Source organism: Tympanuchus pallidicinctus, unplaced genomic scaffold, assembly GCF_026119805.1.
Source record: "Tympanuchus pallidicinctus isolate F22 unplaced genomic scaffold, pur_lepc_1.0 scaffold16, whole genome shotgun sequence".
In the NCBI taxonomy this organism is placed as follows: domain Eukaryota; kingdom Metazoa; phylum Chordata; class Aves; order Galliformes; family Phasianidae; genus Tympanuchus; species Tympanuchus pallidicinctus.
The window spans coordinates 13031295-13058016 of NW_026294679.1; the positions used below are offsets into that span (position 1 = coordinate 13031295).

General features: G+C 57.0%; 1 protein-coding gene across 3 annotated transcripts in view; it reads right to left on the bottom strand.

Moving 5' to 3' along the window:
- The window catches only part of SLIT1 (slit guidance ligand 1), a 31151-nt gene extending 6646 nt beyond the window's left edge, over positions 1 to 24505 (bottom strand). For all 3 annotated transcript variants that reach the window (XR_008205022.1, XM_052676682.1, XM_052676681.1), the window contains exons 1-22: positions 24217 to 24505; positions 18582 to 18653; positions 18249 to 18320; positions 17626 to 17697; positions 5400 to 5471; positions 5205 to 5276; positions 4963 to 5034; positions 4684 to 4847; positions 4440 to 4587; positions 3902 to 3973; positions 3714 to 3785; positions 3549 to 3620; positions 3306 to 3449; positions 3041 to 3204; positions 2930 to 2953; positions 2586 to 2730; positions 2394 to 2468; positions 2115 to 2258; positions 1733 to 1876; positions 1485 to 1651; positions 717 to 849; positions 89 to 157 (exon numbers count right to left, since the gene is read on the bottom strand). Coding sequence is in view for 2 of the 3 variants with exons in the window: in XM_052676682.1 (XP_052532642.1) it covers positions 89 to 157; positions 717 to 849; positions 1485 to 1651; positions 1733 to 1876; positions 2115 to 2258; positions 2394 to 2468; positions 2586 to 2730; positions 2930 to 2953; positions 3041 to 3204; positions 3306 to 3449; positions 3549 to 3620; positions 3714 to 3785; positions 3902 to 3973; positions 4440 to 4587; positions 4684 to 4847; positions 4963 to 5034; positions 5205 to 5276; positions 5400 to 5471; positions 17626 to 17697; positions 18249 to 18320; positions 18582 to 18653; positions 24217 to 24434 (2387 nt within the window). In the remaining variant the exon portion in view is untranslated. The remainder of the gene's footprint in view (positions 1 to 88; positions 158 to 716; positions 850 to 1484; positions 1652 to 1732; positions 1877 to 2114; positions 2259 to 2393; positions 2469 to 2585; positions 2731 to 2929; positions 2954 to 3040; positions 3205 to 3305; positions 3450 to 3548; positions 3621 to 3713; positions 3786 to 3901; positions 3974 to 4439; positions 4588 to 4683; positions 4848 to 4962; positions 5035 to 5204; positions 5277 to 5399; positions 5472 to 17625; positions 17698 to 18248; positions 18321 to 18581; positions 18654 to 24216) is intronic.
- Positions 24506 to 26722: the final 2217 nt, after the last annotated feature.

Sequence of the window (26722 nt, forward strand, 5' to 3'; positions counted from 1 at the left end):
GGGTCCCTCCTGAGGAGGGTACGCCATGGGGACAGCCCACACTGCCACCCCCAGGTCCCAGTGGTGAGCCCTGCTCTCAGCCACTTACACCAGCTGCAAGTACTTGAAGGTGGAGAGCTGTCCTGGCACCTGGGTGAATTGGTTTCCATCCAGGTAGCTGGAAGAAGAAGGAGAGTACCTCGGGGTTATTACTGAGCAGCAGGATATTCCCTTTGTGCACCGAGGCCCCGTAGACTTTGTGCTGCAAGAGCACGTCCAGCATAACCTCCCTGCACCCATAGGGGACCCCCTGGCTGGCACGGAGCTGCACATGTGCCTGCCCACCCACAGACCCCACAAGCTGGTGCCTGGGGCTGCTCCCCAGCCGCCTGCGTGTGTGCACAGCCAGACGCACCGTGCTGTGAGCGTGGGTGGCCGTGTTTGCAAGGCATGTGTGAGATGGATCTGAGGATGTGGTGAGAGGAGGGTGTGTGAGACGGCACTGGGGTGTGAGGGGGTGGCATACATTCTCATGGATGTGTACAGCGTGGGCCAGCACTGGTGGCAGGTTGCTGGGGACTGCAGAGCCCTGGGGTGTGACAACATTCCCCTGGGATGGTCCCTATGTCCTCAGCCAGAACAGGGGTGCCCCCCATGTCCAGGTACGCTGTGGCACAGACCCCTACCCACAAAGCAGCAGCAGGAGGAGGAAGGCAGACCCCCGGCAATGCACTCACAGCTCGGTGACATTCTTGGGGATACCCCTGGGCAGGGCCTTGAGGTGCTTGTTGCTGCAGCGCACCACAGTGTCGAGGCAGGTGCACTCCTGAGGGCACTGGGGCCGTGGGATGCAACTCGTCTCCTCCTGACCTGCATGGGACACAGGAGACACAACATCACTGGGTCACAGCTCGTTGTCTCGCAGGCACTATGTGATGCTGGGTTCAGTGCCTTGCACCTGTGATAAGGCATCACCCACACTCATATCTCCCCTTGGCAGCAAAGCAGGTGTGCAGCTGGCACCTGGTAGTGCATGTCTTGCAGCTTGTGGGAATGTGGGTGCATTGCATTCCATTCTATTGCTTTAGGGGTTACGGTTTCAAGGTTAGGGTTAGGTTTGCATTGTAGTCTATTGCATTGCTTTGCATTGCATTTCTTTGCATTGCATTAGGGTTGCAGTTAGGATTAGGGTTGGGATTAGGGTTAGGACTGCACTGCATTCCATTGCATGGCTTTGTATTGCATTGCATTTGATATAATTGCATTTCGTTTCATTGGATTGCCTTGCATTTCACATAGCAAATGCATTTCATTTCATTTCATTGCATTGCATTGCATTGCATTGCATTGCATTGCATTAGGTTTAGGGCTAAGGTTAGGGTACCACAGAGGGACCTGGGGTATCTTTGGGGTGGGCACCATGGGCTGGATGACCCCAGTTCACCGCGGGGACAGATGTGAACATAGGAGCAGGGATGGTGCTGGGACAGGAGGGTGCGAGTTACCTTCCTCACACCTGAAGTCAGGGAAGGCCACGTCCTGCAGCGGGATCTGACGGAGGAAGTCAGGGTGTTGGCACCGCGGGTTGCCCGTCACGATCTTCCTCTTGCGCAGCCATTCCCCCAGCCAGGCCAGCTGGCAGTTGCAGTTGAAGGGGTTGGCCAGCAGGTTCCTGCAAATGGGAGGGCATAACTTGAGATCTGGGCCCGAGATCCCCAGCAAGGGGCTGTTAGCATCCCCGGAGTGGACATACAGTGTGGAAAGGGACTGCAGCGTGTCAAAGGCACCCGGCGCGATGGTGCTGATCTGGTTGTCGTACAGCGAGAGCAGGCGCACGTTGCGCAGCCCCGTGAAGCTGTCGTTGTGGATGCAGCTGATGCGGTTGTTCCTCAGCATCCTGCAGAGGAGAGGACACCCCATAATCGTGGGACCCAGCAGACCCTGGGGGACAGGAATCCACCCCCAAAGGCTGCAGCTGCACCAAGCAGACAACAGCTCCAACTCTGGATGCAGGCAAGGGATGGCCCAAAAGCAGACCCACAGTGGTGCCAACAGCACCAGCCTGGTGGCATGGGCAAGGCTAGGGGCAGTGGTAGCAAGGGACAGCCCCAACCCCATGGCTCAGGGACACTCACAATGTCCTCAGCCCGTCCAGCCCCCGGAACATGCCGCTCCTCACTGACTCCAGCTGGTTGACGGTGAGGTGCAGTTCACTGACTGATGCGGCCCCCTCGAATGCCCCGTCCTCGATCTCTGACACCTTGTTGTTGCTGAGGTTGCTGCGGAGAGGGGGGACCATCAGGCTGCATCCTGACCCCTCCCTGGGTCCCGCAGCTTGGGTGGTGCGCCTCTTTCATGCTCCACACCATGCCCCTGTGTACCCTCCCAGCCCCCCTGTGCCTTCAGATCCTCACATTTTCTTCAGGTGAGGCAGCTTCTTGAAGATGCCTGTGGCCTCCAGGATGGAGATTTCATTGTTGTTCAGGCGCCTGGGGTGGGCGGCAGGGAAAAGAGATGGCTGCGAAGGGCCTGGCACAAACCAAACCCTCAGCAAAACCCAGCGCCGGTGACACGGTGGCTGCAGGAGGGGAGGGCATGGCGCTTACAGCTCGGCTGTGGACTGCGGGATGCGCTCTGGGATCTTAGTGAGCTTCAGGTTGGAGCACTCCACCACGCCAGCCTCACAGCGGCACTTTGGAGGGCACACCACGTCGCTGTTGCACTCACTGTTCAGCTGGTAATCCTCTGTCCCTGTGTGCCAGACAGGGCAGAGTCTGAGGGCTGCAACTGGCTGGGTCTTCCCACACCCCAACTGGTCCCAAGTGTGCACCATAGCCCTCGGTGTGCACAAAGGAGGGGCAACAAGAGGACATTATCCGCAGGGACATCTGTCCTGGGTACACCAGCAGGCCCCGTATGCACGCACACACACATGTGGTTCCCTCCTTACCTGGGATGAAATACTGCTCTTTGGCTGCAGAAAGAAAAAGCACATCAGCACCACTGTGTGCACAGCAGAGATTTGGCCACAGCCCCCAGAGGGGACAAGGGTGGTGCTCACCTGAGCAGCGGAACTTCTTGCTCTTGATCTGCCCAATGCGCTTGTTGGCCAGGCGCCGGGGGCTGGCACAGCGGGCACCGCTGGTCTCAATGGGGTTGGCACGGAGGAAATCTGCCAACCACTTCAGATTGCAGTCGCAGACGAAGGGGTTTTGGGCCAGGTGCCTGCATCGAGGACAGCAGGTGACTGGTGGCCAGCACCAAGACCTGCTACCATCGCACTGGGATCCCCCAGGATTCCCTTCTGCAGCCACACGGGCACTCACAGGGTCTGGATGGCACGCAGTGAGCTGAAGGTGCCCTTGGCCAGGCTCTGGATCTTATTGTCATACAGTGAGAGCAGCGAGAGGTTTTGCAGGTCCTGGAAGGCATCTGCCCGCACGCAGTTGATCTTGTTGGCATTGAGGAGCCTGGCACAGGGAAGGAAGTGATGCCAACCCTGTGTCCGTTTACCATGCCATGACCCACAGCACTAAACGTATCCCTGCAGTGTCCCACCAGAGCCTTACAGCAGCTGCAGGGCAAAAAGTCCCCCGAAGACACCCTTGGGGAGGTCAGTGATCTTGTTGCCATACAGCACCCTAGAGAGGAGGGATGGCAACAGGAAGACAGGTGGCAGTGGCATGGGGCAGCACCCAGGAGGTGCCCTGTGTGCCCCCGGTGTGAGCACTCACAGCGAGTTGAGCGAGCGCAGACCCTGGAAGGCATCTGGGGCAATCTCCGAGATCTGGTTGTTGCTCAGGTCTCTGAAACCCAAAGGGAGAAGGTGGGCTGAGCCCCCTGTCCCCAGCCTTATCCTCCTGCTGAGGTGCTTGCGGCAGCAGGATTTGGGGTTCTGGGGTCAGAAGTGCTGCAAGATTACATCCGACGAAGCTTCTTGTAGGGGGAGAAGGCACCTGGGGGGATGGACTTGATGCCATTGAGCTCCAGGCGTCTGCAAAGAAACAGGGGAGAGGTGAGGCTGGGGACTGGCTGAGCCTCAGCACCCAATGACAGGCTTAGGAGACTGCAAGACCCTAAACTTGCATTAAATCATCCCAAAAGAGCAGCACCTTTCAACCCAGGGACAACTTGCATTTTGTAGTTGGGGCTTTTTCCATTAGGGAGAGTGATGTGAGGGGAATTGTGGTGGTGGGGGGCACAGCAGGCAGCACTGGGGGCTGGGGCAGCACCTACTGACCCAGCAACATGAGTCTGGGGGTGCTCCACCTGCCTCGCATCCCGATGGGGGCTTTGTGTTGTAATTGGATTCCCTTAAGGAGATTATTTCTCTATTTACATTTTTAATGCAGCTAAATCCAGGGCTAAAGCTGGGTGGTATGAGAGCGGGGTGGCTGAGCCCTGGGACGTGTCCCCATGTCCCCCAGCTTCAAGTGGGGACGGCAGGGTCCCATACTCACATCTCTGTCATGGTCTCAGGCAGGTTGGCAGGGATGGCCGTCAGACCCTTGCCCCGACAGTCCACGATGCCGTTGCTGCAGGTGCACATGGCCGGGCAGGAGCCAGAGGACAAGCTGCAGAGCTGTGCGTGCGCTCCATCCGCTTGTCCTGCAGGCACAGAGCCCCCGGGATGAGCCCCAGCCCGTCGGCAGGGGTGGGCTGAATCGATGGGACACTCGCTCTCCAACACCGGGGACCCCTTACCAGAGCAGCTGAACTCATTCTTCTGGATCTCAGCCACATTGAGGCCGCGGAGCTGTGCCGGCGCCGCGCACTGTGTGAACAGCCCGATGGTGGGCCGCTGGCGGAGCCACTGTGCCAGCCAGGCCAGGTGGCAGTCGCAGAACAGGTGGTTGGAGTGCAGGCGGCTGCGGGCGGCCGGGGCCGTCAGTGCTGTGGGATGGCTCCTGCCCACCACCACCGGCTGCCCTGATTACCCCAACCCCCTCCGGCCCCTCCCGCCCCGCTGGGTGCCGCACTCACAACGTCCGCAGCTTGGGCATGTGGTTGAAGCTGGAGACGGGGATGGACGTGATGTTGTTGTTGTTCAGAGTCCTGCAGGAAGGCAGAGGGAGGGAGGTCAGGGTCGGCAGGTCGGAAATGGGAGCGCGAGATGGTTCAGGGGGCACCGAGCCCGGGAGCAGCAGCACCCAACCACCTCCCCGCGTAAGGTGGTTGGATGGAGAGGTGAGGGCTGAGGACTCCAGCCACCCCTGGCCACTTACAGGACTTCCAGTCCCCGCAGGGCCCGGAAAGCCCCATCCTCTATGCAGCTGATCTGGTTCTTGTCCAGTTGCCTGCAGGAGAAAGGAGCAGGAGCATGGCTGGGATGGCACAGGTGCAGAGTTCCCCACATTATCTGCTGCTGAGCCAACCCAAATCCTCCATATCAGCCCGTGCCTATCCCCACTGCCACTCACAAGTTCTTGAGGTCTGTGGCCCCACGGAAAGCTTTCCTGGGGATGGCCTGAATGAAGTTCTCGCTCAGGTCCCTATGGGAAAAAGAAGCAGGAAGGAAAATGAACACTGCCTGTAAGACAGAGCGCTTCATGGAGCTGTTGTGTTCACAGATCCCAGGGAACTGCAGCCCCACAGCCATGCCAGAGTGATGTGGTTTCACCTGGGGTGGCTGCATGTGCCTGGGACTGTCCAGCACTGGGATCTCCAGCTCCAACACATGGAGCAGCAGGGCACAGCTCTGGGAAAACTCTCAGTGCTTAAATACTCTGTGTCTGCTGTAATTACAGGTCCCACTGATTAACTGGTAATTACACTCAGTGGCTCCTGCAGGCATTCCCATGGAGCCTGCCCCATGCGGGAGAGGGCACAAATAATGGGGTCGTTAATTTATCACTGTCCATGTAATTGCCTGCTCTGCTCATTCCTGACATCCCACTGCAGTGGAAATGGGTCAGGACAGTGGGACAGCATCCATGTTCTTATCCATACTCCTAATTCCTTGAGATAGCACATCAAGCATTGCCCAGTGTGTGCAAAATACCTGGAAGTCTCCAAGCTGGAGTTTCAACTCAGCCAAAAGCACCACTGCTGTGGGAAGGGAACCTTTCCAGAGGGAACCATCAGCCTTGCACCAAAGCACAAAGGAAAGGAGAAGCCAAGGAAAACAGTCTCAATCAGTGCACTAGTGGGATGTTCAGACAACTCATGGCTGTGATCTGGGACCAGATGCACAGCCTCCTTCCCACCGCATTGCATCATTGGAAGCCAACTGCTGGGAGAGCACCTCTGTGGGATGCAGGCTCCAGAGAGTGCATGTGGTACTGGTATCAGTACAGGTACTGGTACTGGTGTGGTGGTACTATCCTGCCATGGCCCCAGCCTCATTCCCTCTCTGAGCTGCATGGGGCCAGGGCTCACCACACAGCTGGGCACCCAGAGAGGAAGGCAGTGTTGCTCTAAGCCCTGTCTCCCCCCAAATAAGGACTCACAAATTCCACTGTGGCTGCTCGAGGAAGGAATCCCCCAGAAAGAAAGCCATCTGGGTACCCCCAGCACATGCTCACTTCTGCCACTCACCATGCAAACACTGCACTGCACTGCCATGGACGCAGCCTCCTATCTCTCACCATTTACCCAGTCACAGTGTGGCCAAGCAGGGGAAGTTCCCAGCACACTCTGCTCCCAGCAATGCATTCAGATCCCCCAGACAAATCTGGCTCATGGTTCCACACTCACTGTGCCCTGCAGTCCCAGTGTACCCACAGCCTGCAAGCTGTTCACTTACGGCTCAGGAGCCCAATGCAGCATGAGGGGTTGCAGCACACTTTGCAAGGCCTCTCCCCTTTGCAGCTTTCTGTGACAGGCACACCAATGAAGTGCTGCCATTCAGGTGCCAAAGCCAAGTGGGACAGATGCTGGATGCGAGTCTTTCAGCAATGCCCAGTGCCGGGTTTCACTGCCCGTGCAGTCACACAGTTGATGACAACACAACAAACACATGCTCTGCCTGCAGGATCCTCAGTGCCCGGCATTAGAACGAGACACAGCCCCTTCCCTCCTGGTGTTGCATCGCTCCCAGCTATGTTTGCTTTACACTTTGGCACCGAGGAAACAGCAGATGGCACGGCTTCGCCTCTCTCCGTCACACAGCTTGCAGCACCCTCAGCCGTGCCAGTGTCACCGCGCAACACTCCTGCCCAGCGCTCCTAAAGCCCTGAGTTCAGGAGCTCCTCCTTCTGACCCCCAAGCAGCTGGCTCACCCGCAGCCTCTCCAGCCCTCGGCCACGGGAACCACGCGGCTCCTCGCAGTGCTGCGGCGCTGAGGCGGGAGCGCGGCGCGGTGCCAGACGCGGTGCCAGGCACTGTGCATGCCTCCATGGGGCTGGCAGGGGCTCTGCGGCAGGAGCCAACCCCCCGGCGCGCCGCCCTGCCCGACGCTTAGCGGGGCACCCGAGCAAAACTGTTCGACATCACTTCCCAGTGGGGAGTCCACTCAGGCAAACAAACCCTGGCTGCATTAATTTCCACTGCCAGAGCCTGGCGGGCCGGTGGCAGGGAGGCCGGGGCTATTACCACGCTCCCATTCTCCCTCCTAATCCTGACTTCACACTTTAACCTGATTGAGCCTTGTTTGGAGAGCTGGCTCCCTGCGCGCCGCCGGGGGATTAGGGCTGGACGCAGCAGGGAGGTAATCGCTTCCTAGTGGCGTCGGCCCCCGTGGCCCCTGAGCCCCCCATCGCCTGTCAAGAGTGCTGCAGAGCCTGGCAGCCTCCAGCTTGGGGCTCCCCGTGCCATATCCTCACCCTATAGATCCCTGTACCGTAGATCTCCGTGCCATAGATTCCTGTGCTGTGGCTCCTCAACTTGGCAGCATCCGCTGGGGTGAGCAAGGTGAGCGGTGGAGGGGACCCCATACCCTACACAGGCCTTTTGGGCTGGAAGAGATGCTGCTGCACCCCAGACTGTGGGTGTTGCACTGGATGAAATCATGTCGGAGAAGACTGTGAGTTCCCCAGGACACCTGTGGGGGACCATCAGCCACAGGACCATGGCGCTGTGACGCAGCCTGCTGTCCCCACATGTGCCATTTGTCCTGGGGCACAGGGTCAGACAGCAGGGGCTGCCCCACCAGCACAGCTCACACCACCTCCACCACCTGACAGATGACAGGAGCAAGTGTGAAGGGACAGAACGAGCCTGCTGCATCGAAGGAGATCAATAGACCCATCAGCACTTGCATCAGCTGCTGACAGCCATGTCCCCCCAGGGTTCCCCACCGCAGCCCTGTGGGCGCAGGTGAGAAGTGGCTGCACCCAGAGCGAGCACCCCGCAGTGCCAGCATGATGTCAGGCTGCTGGATTTTTAATGGGCTCCGCCAGCCCAGCTGACAGCAGGACCAAGGGGACAGGGCAGCACTGTCTCTGACTCAAAGTGCCACCCCTGAGGTCAGCAGGAGTCTGCGCGCTGCCAGCTGCCATCCACCACCCACTGTGTGCAGGACAGTAGAGCTCGAAGCATTGGTGCTAACAATACAGGAAAGAGATTGTATGGCCTCTGGAAGTACCACCTGGGCACAGCCACCACTCAGCTGGCAGAGACTGTCACCAACCAGGATCCCTCTTCCCATCAGCCCTCCGCAGAGGGACCTGCAGCACATCCCATCCCCACCAGATGCTCATGAGGGATGCAAACTCAGGGTGACCCTGATGCTGACACCCCCTGCCCAGCTGCAGCTCTAACCTCTTTCTGCCCCTCCTGGGGCTGCTCGTACGGAGGTTGAAGGGCGAGCAGCTGGCTGGTACAGGGAGCATCCACCCTCCCATTGGCAGCCAGAGCGGGAGCTTCGTCAGGTGGCCCCAGCCACCGACAATTACGTGCTGAGTAAATCGATGGGATGTAATTGGACTATTAAGATCTCATTATCCTCCTGGCTCCCGGTGCTGCAGCCCGCAGCGTATTGGTGAGACCACGACCTGCATGCAGCCAAAGAGGCTGCGTGCTGCCTCGTGAGTCTGGCTGGGCAGAGGGGGTGGGATGCAATCGCTGCACCCCAACATGCGACCTGGGCAGCTCCAGGCTGTGCCACTGTCCTGCCAACGGGCCAGGAGGATGGCAACCACCTATAAGCAGCTTCCCAGAGCTGATGGCATCAGTGGCACCAGGACTTGATGTGGGCACAGGGGGACATAGGGATGCACAGTGACCACAGTTTGTGCAATCTAGGATTTGCTGAGCGGCTCCTGCGTGGGCTGAGCTGCATATCCAGAGGCACAGGGCCTCAGCTCCCAGGAGGGAGGGTGTTGTGCTAACAGAGGAGCTGGCTGAGGAATAGAGGGGAGGGTGGGCGGGAGGCAGAGGAGGAACAAAACATCTGCCACCCACCCTGAAGCCTCTTCAGAGGGGGGAAACAAGTTAAAAGCAGCAGCTCTAATAGCAACACAAGCAAAATAACAAGCTGCACGCCCTGCTTGCCTGTCACCGCCCCCTCCCCACGCCGTCCCTTTGTTCCAGCAGCTCCTTACCCATGGAAGGGGAGTGGGCACGCGGCCCGACGCACAGCCAATGCGGCTCCAGGCTGCCCATCGCAACCCCGTACGCCGTGCTGGGCTGGACCATGCTGGGTGCAGGCAGTGTGCCATGTCAGGAGCCGTGCTGGGCATCGGGGAGCATCGCACCCTGCGGCACGCAGCCCTGCAACGCTCCTCCAAGGCGTAAATGAAAAAGCAAACAGCTCTTCTGCCGAGCCCTGTGGGGAGCTGGCTGGGCCTCTCGTTAGCAGCCTTATCCCGGGGTTTGCTGAGCTCAGAGCTAATTGACTCCCAGCCTCTGAGGCTTTTAATTGCTAATAAGTGTGAAGCCAGCCCTGCCAGCCTTCCTGGATTCCTCCGAGGTGTGAATCAAGCAGCCCGAACCAGCCAGGCTGAGACACCAGGCCAGGCGAGGAGCTGTGCTGCCCAGGGCTCAGCCGCTCAGCCGTGCCAGAGCGGAGCTCCTGCCGCGGCAGCTCCCAGCCCTGCTCCCAGCTCTGGGAAGGGGCGAAGCAAACTCCACACACCATGGTGGCAGGGTGCTGCTCTGCACCCCATTTTTCCCCCCCCTAAAAACAGTCAAATTCCAACACACGTGGGCTAAAAATACACCCTGGTCTATCTGGGGCTCTGCCCGCTCCTGCATCTCTTGGATGATTCTACCCAACTTAATTACATTCACGGGTATGAAATCACCAGTAAGTAATTAGACAGCCCTGTTCCCACTTAATACGCCAAAAGCTGCCTCCTAATTAAATATTATAGGGATTTAAAAGCATTTCTGACAACATATTAGATATGTAAAATGCTGCAAATTAGCTGGCTCCGCCACTGAAACGCTGCCAGGGAACAATGCGTCTTCGCGGCTGGGAAGAAATCTGGGACATCGCTTCATGTAAATTGGGAGAAGGGCCCATTCTTCTGGCACTGCTTCTCAGTGGGGTTTGGCATTGGTGGAGCACAAAGGCTGCAGCCCTCTCTGTGGTGTGCAGTGTGAACATCTCACTGGCAACCTGCAGGGCCAGCACGGGGTGAGCCATCCCTGCCGCAGCCCCTCTGTCCAAAATGCAGATGGCTTTGGACTCATCCTCACATGCAGCCCCTGCATGTGGGGTGTTGGGATGGAGCCAATGGCCACGGCATGCTGCTGGGCAATGCAGCCCAGCTCAGCTCATAGCTGAGCTTAGTGTAGGGCTCTTCCCCTGAAAGCAATAGAGAGATCAGGAGGTTTGTAACAGAAACAGCCGGGAGCAAAGGAGGGGAACGGCACCAGTTGTCTGCAAACTCACAGGGTGTTTAAAATTCACACTTCAAAGTTAATATCCAGCGGCCTGGGTTGCCTTTTCTGCACGTGCAGGCAGGGAGCAGGATTGCACCTACTGCAAAAGCTGGGTTTTCCCCCAGAAGCATGGCTCAGAGCCAGGCTGGGATGGGGGATGCAAACCAGGCCAGGCTCAGTGTGATAATGCCCTCTTGCTAATCCCCTGGGATTCAGAGTCTAAGTGCACCAAAGCTGGGCTTTGGGCTGACACCCTGATCGAGAATCTGCCACAACAAGATCCCTCCAGTCATCTGCAGCCTCTGTGCAGCCTCCCAAAGCCTTACATAGGGCAGCAACTGGAGACAAACCTCCCTCTGCAATTGGGCACCAAGCCCTCTGCTCAGCCCTGAGCTGGTGCAGAACCTCCTCCAGGGCTGCAGCGCCTTTTCCAGGGAGCAGCAGCCTCATCCCCTTGATCCAGGGCTAGACCAGGGCATGGGGATGTTGTGCACAACTGGGGAAGCGGTCCCACCTCCTGCTTTGCAGTAGGAAAGGGATGTGCAGCAGCGCTGCCAACAGCCTCTGCCCCTCATTATTTTTTCACTGCAAGAACTATCCTATCCCTTATCAATAATTCACAGGTACAAACGATAATGCTCACTGCCCCGGTCTGGGAGCCACATGCTCCTGGCAAGAGGGATGAGGCCTGGGCGATCGCTATTGTTAATGTGCGCCGTGCGGGGAGGGGGGAGCTAAGGAGGATAAATATTTAACACTGTGTCTCTGAGCAAACATCCATGAGGGCTGAACACGGGTTGTACACAGAGCTGCTCCCTGTTAGCATGCTTAAACCCATCAGAACGGGAAGACCCCCCCTGCAGTGCTCAGCTTTGAGAGGGCAGCTGGAATAGGGCCCTTCCCTGCCCATTCCCCCATGCAGAGCACAAAGACGAGGCTGTTACCTCAGCCAGGAGCACCCCCAGCTCCCCGCAGGGGCTGTACCTCGGGCCCTACCTTGGTGCTGCTGGGTGGCCACGCTGTGCGGCAGCGTCACAAAAGGGACACAAAGAGCCACACACCGCTTCCTCTCCCGGCCTTTCTTTTTGCCGTGTCGAGGGGCAGCTTGGAGTGTAATTCCCGGGAGTGGGAGGGGAGAATAGGTGCCTTTGTTGAAGAGGCTGGAGGGGGAAGAAAGAAAAAACACCCACCAAAAAAACCAACAAAACCAGCACAAAACCCAAGCCTTACTGATGGGAACACAAAGATCCCCAGAGCGTGCAGGCAGAGGACCGGGGAGCAGCGGGCTGCAAAGGACACTGCGTCCACCTCCTCCCCTCTGAGCACTCAGTATTGAACAGCTCTCCTTGGTGCAAGAGCCAAATGTATGCCTACTCTGAATTTGTCTGCTTTCAGCCTCCAGCTACTGAGCAATTTCATGCTTTTTCTCTTTACGTTCCCATTGGGGTTTTTTTTGTTTGTTTTTGGCTTTTTTTGTTTTTTGTTTTTAAAGAGAATTAATGACACTTTACAGTCAGGTTTCTCCCCACACAGGTATGCAGGGACAGTGATGAAATCCCTCCTAGCCTTCTCCCACAAGCACTAAATAGGTCGAACACTGCAATTCCCCTCACTTGGAGGCAGCTTTTCCAGCCTCCCAGTAATCACTGTCTCGTTTCCCAGCATCTCAGCACCACAGGCCCTAAAGCAGAAGCACCACTCCCACCGGTCCCACGCAGTGCCCCCCCCCCCACTCCTGCTCTGCCCACCCATCTCCCCTAACCCCACATCCTACAGCAGGCTGTGTTGTCGCTCAGTCATTTTCAGCATCCCCAGACGCTGCTCCCCGCCGTGGAGCCCTGACCTACATTTTTCCCAGCTGTGTGACCTCGCGTGCGGCTGACGCCAGTGCGGGTGTTACAGCAGAGCTGCACGCTCCCGTTCATCCTGTAGGATGGGCGCTGTGCCGCACCACCTGCCCCAGTCCTTTCGCCTATCAGTCCAAACCTGTGGTTTCTTCCCCAGCAATGCTGCTTGCAAAGCACTCACCATACACTGGAAGAGCAAGGGGGCAGCCAGAGGGTTGGCCGGAGCCAAAGTTGTCCCAAAGGGACGGGGAACCCAATGGGGCGGGAGCAGAGCCCAGCCGTGATTTCCCTGCGAAGCCACTGTCAGAGATGCTATGCTGATTTTGCAGAATATTAATGTTTTCATTGCCATATCCTTCAGGCAAGAGGAAAATGACTTGCAGAAGTCTCGGTATATCATGTCAGCGCCGTCGCTACTTATCAACCCAATTTGTCAGCTCGTCAAAAAAAAAAAAAAAAAAAAAAAAAAGGATATCTGGTTTGTTTGACGAGAGCAATTTTCCATGTGGATTGGCATTAATTATCCTTTAATTCCTCCCTGATTGCCATCCGTGTTGCTGCCAGCGCTGGGACCAGCAGTGCTGCACTCACTCCAGTGCAGGACCTGCTGCTCTCTAGGCAAGGAGTGGGGTCTGTGCATCCCTTTGGGGCCTTATTGGGATGGGGACCTGCCTGTCCTGCCAGAGACCCTTTCTTCCCAGGACTGGGAGCCTCCTGGAGAAGCCAAGCTTTGCTTTCTCTCTGGTTAACCCCCGGCTGGGGTTGGATTGTGAGGCTGTTTCTCAGTCCGGGATGCCCATCTGGAAGCCATTAGGCACCTTTAATCCCCCTCATCCATTCTGGTGCTGTCTGAGCTTCCCCCAACCCAACACACACAAACGCTGCCATTCAAGCAGTTAATTTAAACAAATTCTGTCCAGCCGCCACCTCGAGCAGCAATGAAAAAGCCGAACAGGGCAGCTCAAAGCCAAGGGGGAAGAATGAGAAAAAAATAATAATGAAAGAAAGAAAGAAAAGAAAGAAAACCCACTCAGATACCCAGAAAGACCAGCTGCATCCTCCCATCCCAGCCAGTCCTCCCCTCTCGCAGGCAATCAGATAGCATGCAGGCTGTGTAATTGGATGGCAAAGGATAGAGAGAGACATCTTAAAGCTCGGGTCTAATCTTATTAACACCCGGCTGCGGGGATGCTGTGAAATTGCGGGATGCAGGAATGAGCAACACGCTGCTGTGCCTGTGGGGAAGAGAGCAAGCGAGGCGGAGCGGGATGAGGAAATGCCTCTGGTCTGAGAGCATGTGATGGAAATGCCACCAAGCATTGGGAATACGGCTTTTCCATATTTATCCTATATGCAAAAGCCACTGCCACAGACTGGCACATACCCAGCACATCCATGCATTTTGCTGGGTATGTGCTGGCCTGCGGCAAATCTGGACCTTGAGCCCCCCAGGAAATATCCCAAGTGGGGATATTTCAGCCCCCAACCCACATCCCCAGGACCCTGTTGCCCAGGCAACCCACAATAGCACCAGCCCCTGGGAAAAGCCCAGGACTTGGTTGGGGGGGTGGGAGGTTTGAGGGGAAATACCCACCCACCTGTGGGGCTGAGGGCTGGACAAAAGCCCCTTTGAGTGCCGCAGCCCCTATTGCTGTGCATGGGGATGAAAGGGATGTGGATTCCAAACTGGCACTGGATGAGTCTGGGGGCTGAAAGAGGCTTTTTGGGGGGCTGGAGCGAGCATCACTTCCCAAACACTCAAGGGGCAGCCAAGCTCCTCTCACCTAGAGAAAACATCCTACCTCCAGCCCTGGGATCTTAATGACTCTTCTCTGAGCAGATCCACCTCAAACTCCATCTCCCACCAGCACAAGGCGGGGGAGAGGAGGGGGGATGAGGAACACATTGCATGCCCCTACTGCCGTTTCCTGGTTTATGGACAAGATGACAGTGAGACATCTTCAGTTACAAACAGCTCCCTTGGGAGCAGTAAAAATTTATCCAGCTTTTCCTGTCCTGAAGGGAAATACACACACAAACGAGGACCAGTGCCTCAGGGAAGTGCAGAAACCTGGGGGAGGGGGTGGGTATGACCCTGTAATCCCCAGCTCTTATGGGGGACCATGGCGGTCAATATCTGGCTGGTTAAGTGAGGATAAGCCTGAGATGATCATTCATTTAGCACAGCTGAGGAGCTGGCCCACACCTCCCCAAACCCACCCCGATGCGCGGCACATCACCAACCACATCTGTGGGATATGCGTGCCGGGCACTGAGCTACCATCTCCTTTGAAACCAACGCACAATGCTCCTTTCTGCCACGTCCTGGAAATCAAACTACAGAAGGATAAGTCCGCTCACAATGCTTTAAAATTGTTTTGAGCCTTCCTACAAACAGAGCCATTAAAGCAGGAGGAAGGAAATGCCTTTATTCTGCCACCAAAACTCACAGACAAAGGGATCTGCTCCTGTGAACGCTTTTTAACTCTTCCAGAGGAACAAAGGTGGCACGGGGCACAGTGCAGGCAGCAAGGGCTGCAAAGTGCAGTGCTCCCGTGGTTAGCACCCAGCACTGGGAAGATGGGTCTTTGCTGTCTGCTTGTTTGCCTTGTAGGATGTAAATTCCCATTTGCTGGGGCAGGGAGGTGAACAGAGCTGCCCTGCATGGGACAATACACAGAGGGGCCCTCTTGCTTCAGCTCCTTTGCCTTAATGGCATTGGGAAGGTTAAATCTGGGATGTGCTCCAGTGCTGAGAGGTGGTGGGGCAGATCTGAGGGGTGAGCACGGTGCCGGGATGAGGGTGGGAAGCGCCGGGGCACCACAGCAGCCCCTCGCCGCCCGCCTGGCAGCATCCCCACGAGGTCACCTCCCCACCTATTAGTGGCACATTTGTTTCCCCGCGTTTCCTTAGAGCTGTCACGAGCCACACTGACTCTTTGTTCCCGGGGGCTGCGGTGGGGCCTCTTTTCCCCCTCCCCAGCTGGCTGGGGGGGTCCCACCTCACACAGACCCTGCAGCCCCCCCCAGCTGTTCCCCTCCTGATTGGTATTCGGGGGGACGCGTCCCATCCCGGCCCCCCCAGCCCCACTATTTCCCCGACAGAAGGGTCTTTGTTGGGGAGCGCAGGGGGATCCAAAACCCAGAGCTGCTGTACAGCACAGCATCCCCTGCACCCAGACGTCAGCATCGGGGCACACCACCTCGCCCCAGTGTTTCTCCATCTCTCTCTCCCAGGGTTTCTGAGGAGCGGTCACTGCTGCAGTCTCACGAGCAACGCCTCCCACGCGCAGCCAGCCCCATCCAAGCAGGGCCCGCTTTGTTATCCCTTCCTCCGACAGCTCCTTTTTCACTTGTCACCCTGTTTTGCTACTATGCAGCTCACAGCTTCCTCCTGCGCGGTCGTGGTCTCCTTCTGAAGGAGGCAATTTGCATTTTCTCAAGTTATTTATCATCGCCCGATTTTTTCTCTGCCTGCCTTAGTAAGGGCAATTTGGGCTGTTTTGGGGCCAGACACAGAGATGGCAGTGAGGAACTGCCCCACAGCTCACTGCAATGCCCCCTCCTCTATCAGAGCACCCAGCTGCAGAGGTCACCTTCTTGCCTGGGTGATTTTCCCCGGTGGAAGCAAAGATGCATGTTTTATCAGCTCGCCACTTTGCGGGAGACGCACCCCCAGCCCGCCGCGCTTTGTTCTTCCGTCCGGCGCTGACAGTTTAATTAAACCCGGTTTGAGATGGGGTCACCTGGGTCAGGCACTCTCCAGCAAAACCTCAGATCAGCGCCATTTCCAGCCAGAGGCGCTGCTTAATGAGCTGTCCGCTCGTTAGGGCGGGTAGGGATAAGGGAGGCCACGTAATACCCCTTGCCACCATGGGTCCAGCACAGCCCTTTTGCTGCCACTTCTCCTGGAACCACCCTGGGGGCACCAGGGCAGGATCCAGCCCCACACACAACCCTCTGCATCCAAAACCCCAACCCATCCGTTATCTTGACGCAACAAATGCTTTCTATAGCCCAGATCTGAGCAACTCATTGCAGTTCATGTGGAGCTGGGAGACCACAAAGCAGCACCAAACTGAATTCTGTTTTGACACTGTGATTCAGGAGGTGGAATAAGCCTCCCTCCAGCCAGACCCGAGCAAGATTCTCCTTTCTGTGCCTGCAAGAGATCCCCACGGCCATTGTATGGCCAGGGGCAGGGAAGGGGCGGTGGGGCCACCTCAGATCCATTTCATAAGGTCAATAAGCACAGAGCCTGGCAGAGGCTCCAATTTCAGCTCAAGCAGAGCCGATTTCAATTTACCTTGAACCCATTCCCCACTGACTCATACCCCCACAGCCCAAGCCGTGCTTGCTGCAGTTTCAGAGTGTCCTTATGACCTCCGGCATCACCGCAGCAGCGTGGTTTCAGATCTCACCTCCCGCTAAGGCAGCGTGACGGGTCCAGCCAAGCTCTGCACTGGGCACCCCTTCCCTGCCGTCCCCAGCACAGTCCTGGGTCACAAAGCCACCAGGAGAGCCAGCAGCAGGTTCCCTAGTGCTCCGGGACCCGGTGCCACCTATTGCTGGGGGGCTGCAGAACTCAATGTAAACGTTAATGTTTTGCAGTGTTTTTGTTGCACAACGGGCGGCTGGAGGATGGGCCGTTGCTGGCGCCGTGCTACGGCACAGCTGAGCTCAACAAATGCCATTTGATAATTAATTGAACGCCTGTGCTATCAGCTGCCATTACCTAGGCCCATCGCTGGCTCTCAGCCACCATTTCACACATCCCACGCTGGCAAACCCACACGGCAGTTTAACCCTTCATTAAACACCGGCACCAACTCCTGGCACCAGTCACAGCCAGCATTGCCTCTGGGCACAACCACACCCTGGCAGCATGGGGACCAGAGATGTGGAGCATCCATCCACGCTCAGCACCCAGCCCAGGCCACCGCAAGTTTAGGACAGGGCAAAAATAATCACCAACCACCCCCCCAGGGGCTGCCCCTCCTGCCCCACACACCCCTCGCAGGGGAGGTACTCACAGCCTGGACAGAGCCTGGTTGTGCTGGAAGAGAAGCTCGGGCAGGGTGTGTAGCTGGTTGCGGTTCAGCCGTCTGTAGGAAGAAAGAAAGGGTCATGGTAAGGAGGGAAAGCAGCCAGTCTCACCCAGGATACAGCTTTGGGTTGCTTCTGCTCCCAGGTGATGGGAGCCAACTGGGCATTAATAGATTTACTCACAATATTGCAATTATATGCAGACAGGACACCAAGCTGTTAAATGCTGATTGCTGTTTAACTGTGCCGTTAACCTGCTGCTCACTCAGCTCCTAATATTTGCTTGAGCAGCCTTGATAGGGTTTAAGCTGCTGAGCTATTTTATTGAATGCCGAACTGTAGCTTACATCTCCCCGGTTCACATGCAGGACACAACTGATAACAATGGTAGTGCTTTCTGTTTAACCTGCCCCTCACCTCAAAGGCATCAGAAAGGGCGTTAAGATCTATAGAAACAGCACTAGGTTTGCTACCCACACTGCTGTGCATCAGCAACGCTGTTTGAAGTCAAGCAGCACAGATGTGCTATGGGTTAAGGCAAAAACTAAAGGATGCTTGCAATGAGCAGAACTGGCTGCCCCATGCCACCTGCCCGCACACCACCACTCACAGCCGCTCCAGCTCCTTCATGTCATCAAACGCCCCACGTTCCACCACACTGATCTGGTTCTCCATCAGCTGCCTGCAGAGGGACATAGAGAAAAGGGGTTAGATTTTGGAATAGTGGTCCGCAACCCAGTCTAACCACTCCCAACCCAGCTCAGTTCAACCCAACACATTCCAGCTCATCCTATCTGAATCTAGACTCTTTCTTCCTGCTGGAAGCCCACCATGCCCCAGCCCAAAGCTGATGCCAACCAGCCGGCACCACCTGAAGGACTCAGCCCCATCCCTATCCCTCCTGGGTGCCGCAAGCTGAGCACACTTCCTGCTGGGAACTCACAGGACACGGAGCTGCTTCAGTCCGGAGAAGTCATTCTTGTGGATACGTGTGATGTTGTTGCCATTGAGCTCCCTGGGAAGAGAAGAGACAGAGGTCAGCATGGAAGCACTGAAGAGCCATGCAGTTACCTGGAAATTCCCCCAAAAACGGACAGGCAAGGGCCAAAGTACAGCAGTGATCACTGCATTTTTCATTAGGAATGGGGGCTGGCCCTGGAGAGGACACAGCCCACAGCCCCTGGCCAGCAGTGCGCATGTTGGCATTGCTCAGGGACTACAGAGCAGCAAGGGGTGCCTTGCTCCCCCAGCACGCCTGTCTCAGTGCTCATGTCCCCCAGGACAGGCATTCTGCAGCCATCATAAATGCAACGTGCTGCCCAGCGAGGCCAGCAGCCCCTGCCTGGATGTAAACCGCCCCACAGGGCGATGCAGCAAATGTCTGGCAGGCTCATCCTGAATTCATGGAGCCACTCAGAGAGACCAGGAGCAATGAGAAAACCAACAGCTGCCCCCAAGAAAAGTAGGATGGCTCCAGGCACACAGCTGCAAGTCACCCACAGGCATTAGGATAGGTTCAGTGCTCGGCCATCTCACACCACTGAAGCAACTGCCGGGAGATAAGTCACACCCCAAGGACTTCTGCCAGCCCAGTCAGCCCCTATGTCCCACCTCTTGGTGGAAATAAGGAAGAAAGGCTTTTGCATGAGTGGTCCCCAACCCATCTCAACTCAATCTATTCCAACTCATCCCATCCCAACCCATTCCATCTCAACCTCTTTCTCCATCCCGACCTGACGCCTGCCTCCACCAGTTCCACAGCCATGCGAGGAGCCGGGGTCATCGCCGGGATGGCCCCAGAGGCAGCGAGCAGCGTGTAGGGCTGCCCGGTACAGCCTGCGCAGCCGCGCACCCCGGGGTGCTACCATTGTCCCGCTGAAACGGCTGATAATGGCTAATGAGTTCCAGCTCGGCGTTATAGCCTCATAATTACACAGCTATTCAGCGACTGAGATTGCCGGGCTCCTGCCATTATCCAGCCGTGTGTGCCTGTGTTGGGAAGGAGGCGGGAGGGGGGGTACGTTACTAGGACACAGATGAATGCAAGTGGGGAATGAATAGAGGCTCCCCAGCCCCAGCGATTAAACCGAAACCCAGGCTCAGGCTCCACAGCCCCCCGGCTCACTCTGCCCGGCACTGGGCTGTGGTAAACGATGACCCTCACAGCAATATGGGAACAAACAGCAGGTAAAGCTTACTTGTAAGGATGCCGAGGCAACTCTGCCATTTAACTTTGTGCCATTTTTCCCCCTTGGTTCTTCCCGCAGATAAATCACAGCCTGCCCTGCCCAGCGCACCGGCTCCCCACGGTCCAGCTGCATGCTGTGTCGCCGTGCTTCCCTCCCCAAGGTGTCTGGGGACCACTTGGCAGCACTTCTGGGAGTCATTTTCATTGCAACCTTGAAGTTTCAGAACCCCCTTCCATTTCTCCCCAGGAAGAAGAAAGTCATTACAGCAAGCGATCCCCTCGCGACGGCGCTGGCGGATCATCCCGCTCCCAGATGGGATGTCGGCGCTGTGCAGGGCTCATTGCTGGATTTGCATAGTCTGGGTTTATATTTGGTTTCTATCTTTGGATGGCTTATTCCACTCCCGAGGGCTCTGCTGTGTCTTTTCTCCTTGCAGCGCCTGAGCTACACCAACTCCGCTACAAACTCAGAGAGTACAAATGCTGAGCAGTAATTCTTTAAATACAGCCAACGTGAGCAATATTTCCCCTGGTGCTGATTTATTGGGGAGTCACAGTGCTGGAGGTAACGCAGCCTATTTGCGCCCCGCTGCGAAGAGGGGCAGAGCTCCAGCACACTCACATCTCTCCCAGCCTGGTGTCATCTGCAAACGCCATAAGCAGCTCTCTTCCCTCTAATGGGGACGCCAAGGAGAACGAGACCCCAGACTGACCCCTGTGCTCAGCACTGGGGGACAGAACAGCTGCAATCTTTCATCCTACACTTTTATTGCATTTTTTAAGACTTTCTGAGATTTCAGCCGGCTGCTTGAATGCCACCGGGCCGCAGCGCAGGCTGTGAGCTGCAAAGCCCTCCACAGCCTTGGGGAAACAAATCCTTCCAGTGCCAGCGCAAAGGAATCCTCACTGTGTGGATGCCCCATGGAGCAGGGCTCTGCGCTGTCTGGGCTCGTTTCAGAACAATTGCTCTTTGGTGAAGAAGAAATCAAGCCCACAGCTCCAGCCCCTAGAGCTTGAGGCACTCTGTAAGCTTTTACGAGGTACTAACCCAGGTTAGCATCGCGATAAATTTTTAAGCGCTACAAACAGCATTGATTGTGCCACCAGCGCCGAGGAACGGGAAGCCTTTCTGCTCTCCCTAAGCTCTCTCTGGGGTTTTCATGCCACAGCCATTATCTGCCGGCAGTCAGATGCGCAGCGTTGTGGTGCATCTTCTCCAACCACTCTCTGTCCTACAAGATGCAACTCTGCCCACACCTCGCTTTGCTCAGCCCTCCCAGCATGGGGACAGCAGGACACAGCGCCCCACTGCTGGGATGTGGGGTGGGGATGCTGATGCCCAGCCCTCAGCTCCAGATCTCCCATAGCATCCCATGCTGGGGCTGGGACTTCCCCCCACTGCAAACCGTATGGGGGAATGTGGGGTACCCCCCACCTCCCCAGCTCTGTGTGCTCGCTTCTCTCCCACTCTCTGTGCCAAGTGCTGCTCCTTGGCTGCATCGCTTGAAAAATTCATCTTCCCTTTTTTCTGATCTTCCTCCTCCCAGCAGCCTCTCTCCCCCATAGGATGCTCGCCTCTGCTATTTTGAGAGGCGAGTGCATCCGAAATGCACGCCAGGAAGGCAGGCGCTCAGTTGAGTCTTGGAGCCTGGATGCCCCAACTCCCCCCCGCGGGCTGCACTCCTCTCAAGCATCCTCCTTTTATAGCTCACACAAACTGCTCCATGCTTCTACCAGAGGAAAATTCATTAGAAAACATCGACAGAGGAAACAATGAAATAAGGAAGCATGAAACTCAAGGCAAATGCATGCAGCGTAATGAGCCTGGCTGTGCAGAGTGCACAGCTGTGAGCATGGGGTGCCTCCTGCACCGCTGCCACCAGCGCTCCAGGACTGCAGCAGTGGCATTTGCAAGCACACGTAAGGGGCTGGCAATTAAGCCGGGAGCAGCTTCCCTTCCTCACGCAGAGCAGCAGAATGCATCACCCCAGAGGAGCGAAGTGGCAGCACGTTTAAGGCAAAAATATCTATTTTAAAGGATGCTATAAAACAGGAGCGGAGAAGGGTTTATTGGGAAGCAATTGCTGTGTGAGGTGAGAAGTGGTCACCAGAGGCCAATCCGATGGACTTTATTGCCTGTTACCCGTGACTTCTCCCAGCCAGGGGACAATAGATCCTCTGCTATCAGCCTCAGCTCCATCAATACAAACACGACATAGTTTTTTAAACTAATATTTTTCCAGCATGCAATTCCACGGAGAGCGAGAACACACCGTTACCATGGCAATATATAGACAGCATCTGCCTTGGACGTAGCTGAAGGGAGAAATTGGAATAGAATTGCAAATTTCCTCTGTCCAGGAAGGCTCCTAAGGAAGCACAGCTCTGGGCTGGCAGCGATGGGGTGCTGTGGGGTGCACAGTGGGGCTTGGCCCATCGGAGAGGGAGAAAAGGGGCAAGAGGGACAATGCTGTCATCAGCTGAAAACTTCCAAAGAAGAAGCAACTGCAAGGCAATCAGCCTCAATTCAGCCCTCATTAGCAAATAGCCGTGCTGGAAGCAGCCATTTGACGGCGGTGAATTTGCAGCGATTCTGCTGCCACAGGGAGAATTACCTAACAGGGCGACCTGCTCTTTGGAGATGCTTTCAGAGAAAGCCACCAAAGGGTGTGATACAGAAGCAGCGTGAGCTCAGACCTCACCCCGGCTGCTGCTGCCTCGACCCCATAACAGCAGAACCCAACACCACCCAGGGGGCACTGCAGGACACCTGGGAGAAAGCCTGCTGCCTGCGGACGCCGTGCCAGGTGCATGGTGCAACAGGCAGGCAGCCTGGCAGCGGGGACAGCCTGCTCCTGCTGCATAGCCTGGGGGCGCGAGGTTGCAGCTCCTTTCTGGGGAATCTGAAGTGGCTGCTGAGCTGCACCACCACAAACGCACTGCTTGGAGGTGGGACCTGCTCTGCACAAACACCTTGAGCACCTGTGAGGGCGTGCAATAATGCTGCGAGTAGTTTCCTGGCAAACAACACCCACGTGAGAGCAACACGTCTGCCTCAGCTCAGCCACCAGATCTGACTTCGTGAGAACACAGAAACCCCACGTCACCCCACAGGGATGGGCAGGGTGCCCAGCAGGACATCAGACATGAGCAGGAGCAAGGGGAGAGGTGCCCGTGGGGCAGCAGTGAGACACCTCAGGGTCACAGCCCACCCATTCTCTGCATCAGAGTGATGCTGAGCACAGCCCAGTGTGGAGCAGCTGCTGCAGAGCCCACCGCGCTCCCCAAGGAATGGATACAGCTGGTGCAGGAGTGGCTGTGCCCAAGCCATGCTCCAGCCCTGGGCACCCCAGAGCTCCCAAACCAGCTCTATAGGACAGCAGCTCATGGTCACGGAGTAATAATCACTTGAGGAGGATAATTATAGCAGGAGAAGAGAAAACCCCATGAAAGCAGCGCCTCACAGAGCTCCTGGCGCTGGGTGCAGCCCAGGCGGCTGCCAGACTGCCTGCACACACAGTCCCTGCCTGCCAGCCCCTGCCGTATGCACAGAGCTCATTCACAGCCCAGTGTGCAGCAGAGCACAGCACTGGGGCAGGAGGAGCAGTGTGTGGCTGCCCAGGGCCACAGTTCATGGTGCATACTGCCAGGGGGCAGAGGGAACACTCGCTGTCCCCAGGCAGAGCAGAGAGGCTGGGAACAGTCCTGCTGGGAGCGGGGTCACCGGTACACCAGGAACCTATATGGCTACACTGTGACTATAGTCCATAGGAGAAAAGTTCTCCCTACAGGGACCCACTCTGAGGACCCCTCAACGTTTATGGGAGGGGGGGTCAGCAGGGAGATGCTGGCTCAGAGGGCTTGTGGGGTTGGAGGCTGCTCACACTGCGGGACACAGAAAGCACAGGGATGGGACCCGATCCCTGGCATCACACATATCACTTCCAGGAGCGATTCCCAGGGACAAAGGGGTGCAAAGGAACTCAAGGTGGTGAGGACCCACAAGCAGCCTCTCCAGCCGCATGGGTGTCCAAGGACAGGTCACAGTGGGGACAGCCGTACACCTGCTTGCGGGCACACATCACAAGCACGGGCACCGGTGCAAACATCCCTTGGAGCACGCAAGCTCCTGGGCGCTGTTCAGACCCCCGCCAGCTCCACACATTACACACGTAGACACACTCGGGACCCCTCGCACATCCCTCCCACAGCCAGCTGCACACGCACCGTGCCCCGCCGGGCGCTAGGCACGCACAGATCCCTTCTCACCGCCATGGACGGGACGCTGTGGGCGCATTCCCTCCGCGCGCGTCCCCTCGGACTCCCGCTCGCAGCCCCCCGACGGGCTCCCTCCTCCGCGCCCCGCACAAAGGAGCCCCTCGGTACTCACAGGCGCTCGGTGCCGCGGGGGATGCTCTTGGGCACGGCTCTCAGGGCCGTACCGTGGCAATCCACCGTGGTGCCGCTGCAGGCGCAGAGCGGCGGGCAGGCTGCGGCGCGGCCCCGGCACAGCGCGGCGAACGCCAGGAGCCAGGCGGCGGCCCGCAGCCCCGCCGGGACCCCCGCTGCCCCTCCGGGGGTCGGGGCCGCGCCGGTCGGCACAGCCATGGCAGCGGGCAGCTAAACGGAGGGAGCGCTGCGCATCACCGGGAGCGCGGCTCGGTTTGGCACGGCGCAGCCCCGTCGAAGCGCGCCCGCACTCCTCACTGCCGCCCCATCCCGCAGCCCAGGCACAACCTCCGCGCTGGCTCCTCCCCCCCTCCTCCCTGCCCGCCCCACCGAGCCCCCCCCGCCCGTTGCCGCCGCCCCTCACCGCGCCTCCGATACGGTAGCGGGAACCGTCGGGGTTCCGCGCCGCGCTAAAGCACGCGGCTCCTCTCGGGACGCTCGGGGTGGGTACAGGACGGGGAACGAGCGGTAGGATAGGGCAGCCGCATCTTCTCCTTGGAGGGTACCAAAAGCTCCTGCTTCCGTTGGACCATTTCCACCACTCCCCAGAGTTTCGTACCCAGGTGAGACGGCAGAGATGCCGGGTCCGCTCGCAGGAACCCGCAGCCATGCTCGAAAATGCAGCTCGGCTCTGTCCTTTGCCTCATGCACAAACGACAAATCTCATAGTCCTGGCTGAGCTGCTGTCTGTGTCCTTTTCCATTCCAAGGGAATATCTCAAGAAGTAACACAACAAAAAAAGCCTTTGTGACCAATCCACCAAAAAGGCAAAACATACCTGTTTCAATGCAAAAAACAAACAAACAAACAAACAAACAAACAAAAATGAAGCCAAGAAATCTGAGCTTGGCCCCAACCTGTTGACATTACAGAAATGAGAATGTTGCATCCTTCAGCAACACCTTCCCCGAGGTCCACAGGTGAGAAGCAGGAGGGTGTAACCGGGAGGGCTGTGTTAACAAAGCACCTGCAAAACCTTCCAACTCTCGCCCTCCCACCCTCCAGCTGTAGGGAAACCTGCAGGCATTCTGTAAGCAGAGCCCTGGCTGCTGAAGCAACTGCTGCAGCTTTCCTTGGAGGAGGAATGCATTGATGACAGCAGGTCCTGAGGCCAGCAGTGCCTCTTAAATCAGTGCTACCCATACAGCGTGGACCAAACCAATGGTCCTTAAGCAGAAAAAGTGAAAGGTATGCTCAGGGTCTCTCCGAGCAAGAGCCACCTTGCACACACGGGACTGCACCGGCTTGGCGCAGACTGGCAACCCTTTCCCATCCCAAATGTTGGCTCCCATCATCCGTCTGCATTTTCGTGACATCTCCTTCCTCTGGCCCCAGTCCCAGGAGGAAGCTGTGGCTGAGTCTCATGAAAGGGATTTGTTCCCCGTTGCTACACAGCAGCTCTGACAGCGAGGAAGATGAGCGGCTTCCCAGGGGCTGGGAGTTGACCTCGTGCTGGCACGGCATCAGCGAGGCTCCCTTGGGGACACTGGTGGCAATGACACCGCAGAGCACCCAGAGGGAACCAAGTCTGTGTGCTGAAGAGTTCAGCTGAATTTCTGGGGTTGAGGGTTATTTTCCAGCAGCTCCGTGTTCTCCAAAGTCACAACCAAAATGGGATGGCTGAGGATATAGGATGAGATCCTCCAAAAGTGCCACATGAGGTGATGTTGGCTTTGGAGAGCAACATCTGCATGGGCAAGGCCCTAGGTGCCACTGAATATGGATGAGGAGCTGGGAGGTAAAGAAACCTCAAACTTTCCTTTATCAGGGGAGGCCTGGTCCTGCCGTCTGCCGCTGGGATCTGGGCCAAACTGCTTGATAGAGAGAGAGACCATCTGGATCGTCTGATGGGCTCTGGGTTTGGTTAAACTGAAGCAGCAGCTTTTTTTTTTTTTTTTTTTTTTTTCTTTTGCAGGAAAGGAGTTTCCATGGGAAGATCTGGGGAAGGATTCCAGGGGACGCGCCAGACCTGTCGTGCAAAGAGATGTGAAGCAGCTACAAAGCTTCAAACAATGTTTGCTGCCAGCTTTAAGCCAGATTCCCCCAGAGCATCATTTCTATCCACTCAGGACAGGCTGCAGCATGCTACCGAGCTGCCCAGCCCCTTTGTTTCCCAGGCAGGGGCTGCAGGACAGCAGGATCCCACCCTTTCCTTGGCAACACTTCCAGCAAGCAGAAGGGCTGGGGGCTGGAGATGTGCTAAGACCTTCCAGGGACCCCTGTAGAGGCTCAGCTCATGCAGGGAAGCCATGCTTGGCCTTGGAGTAGAAGGCACTGTTGAGAAGGGGCTGGTGAGTCTCTCCTGCTATGGTACCTGTTGGGCTCACATAGAGTGACAGTGCCTTTGATGGATCTGTTATGGAGTGGTGCAGGTAGCAGGGCTGCTGGGATCACAGTAAGTCAGTAAAGCTGTGTCAGGCAGGGCTGGGGGTGCTCTTGCTGGTGAC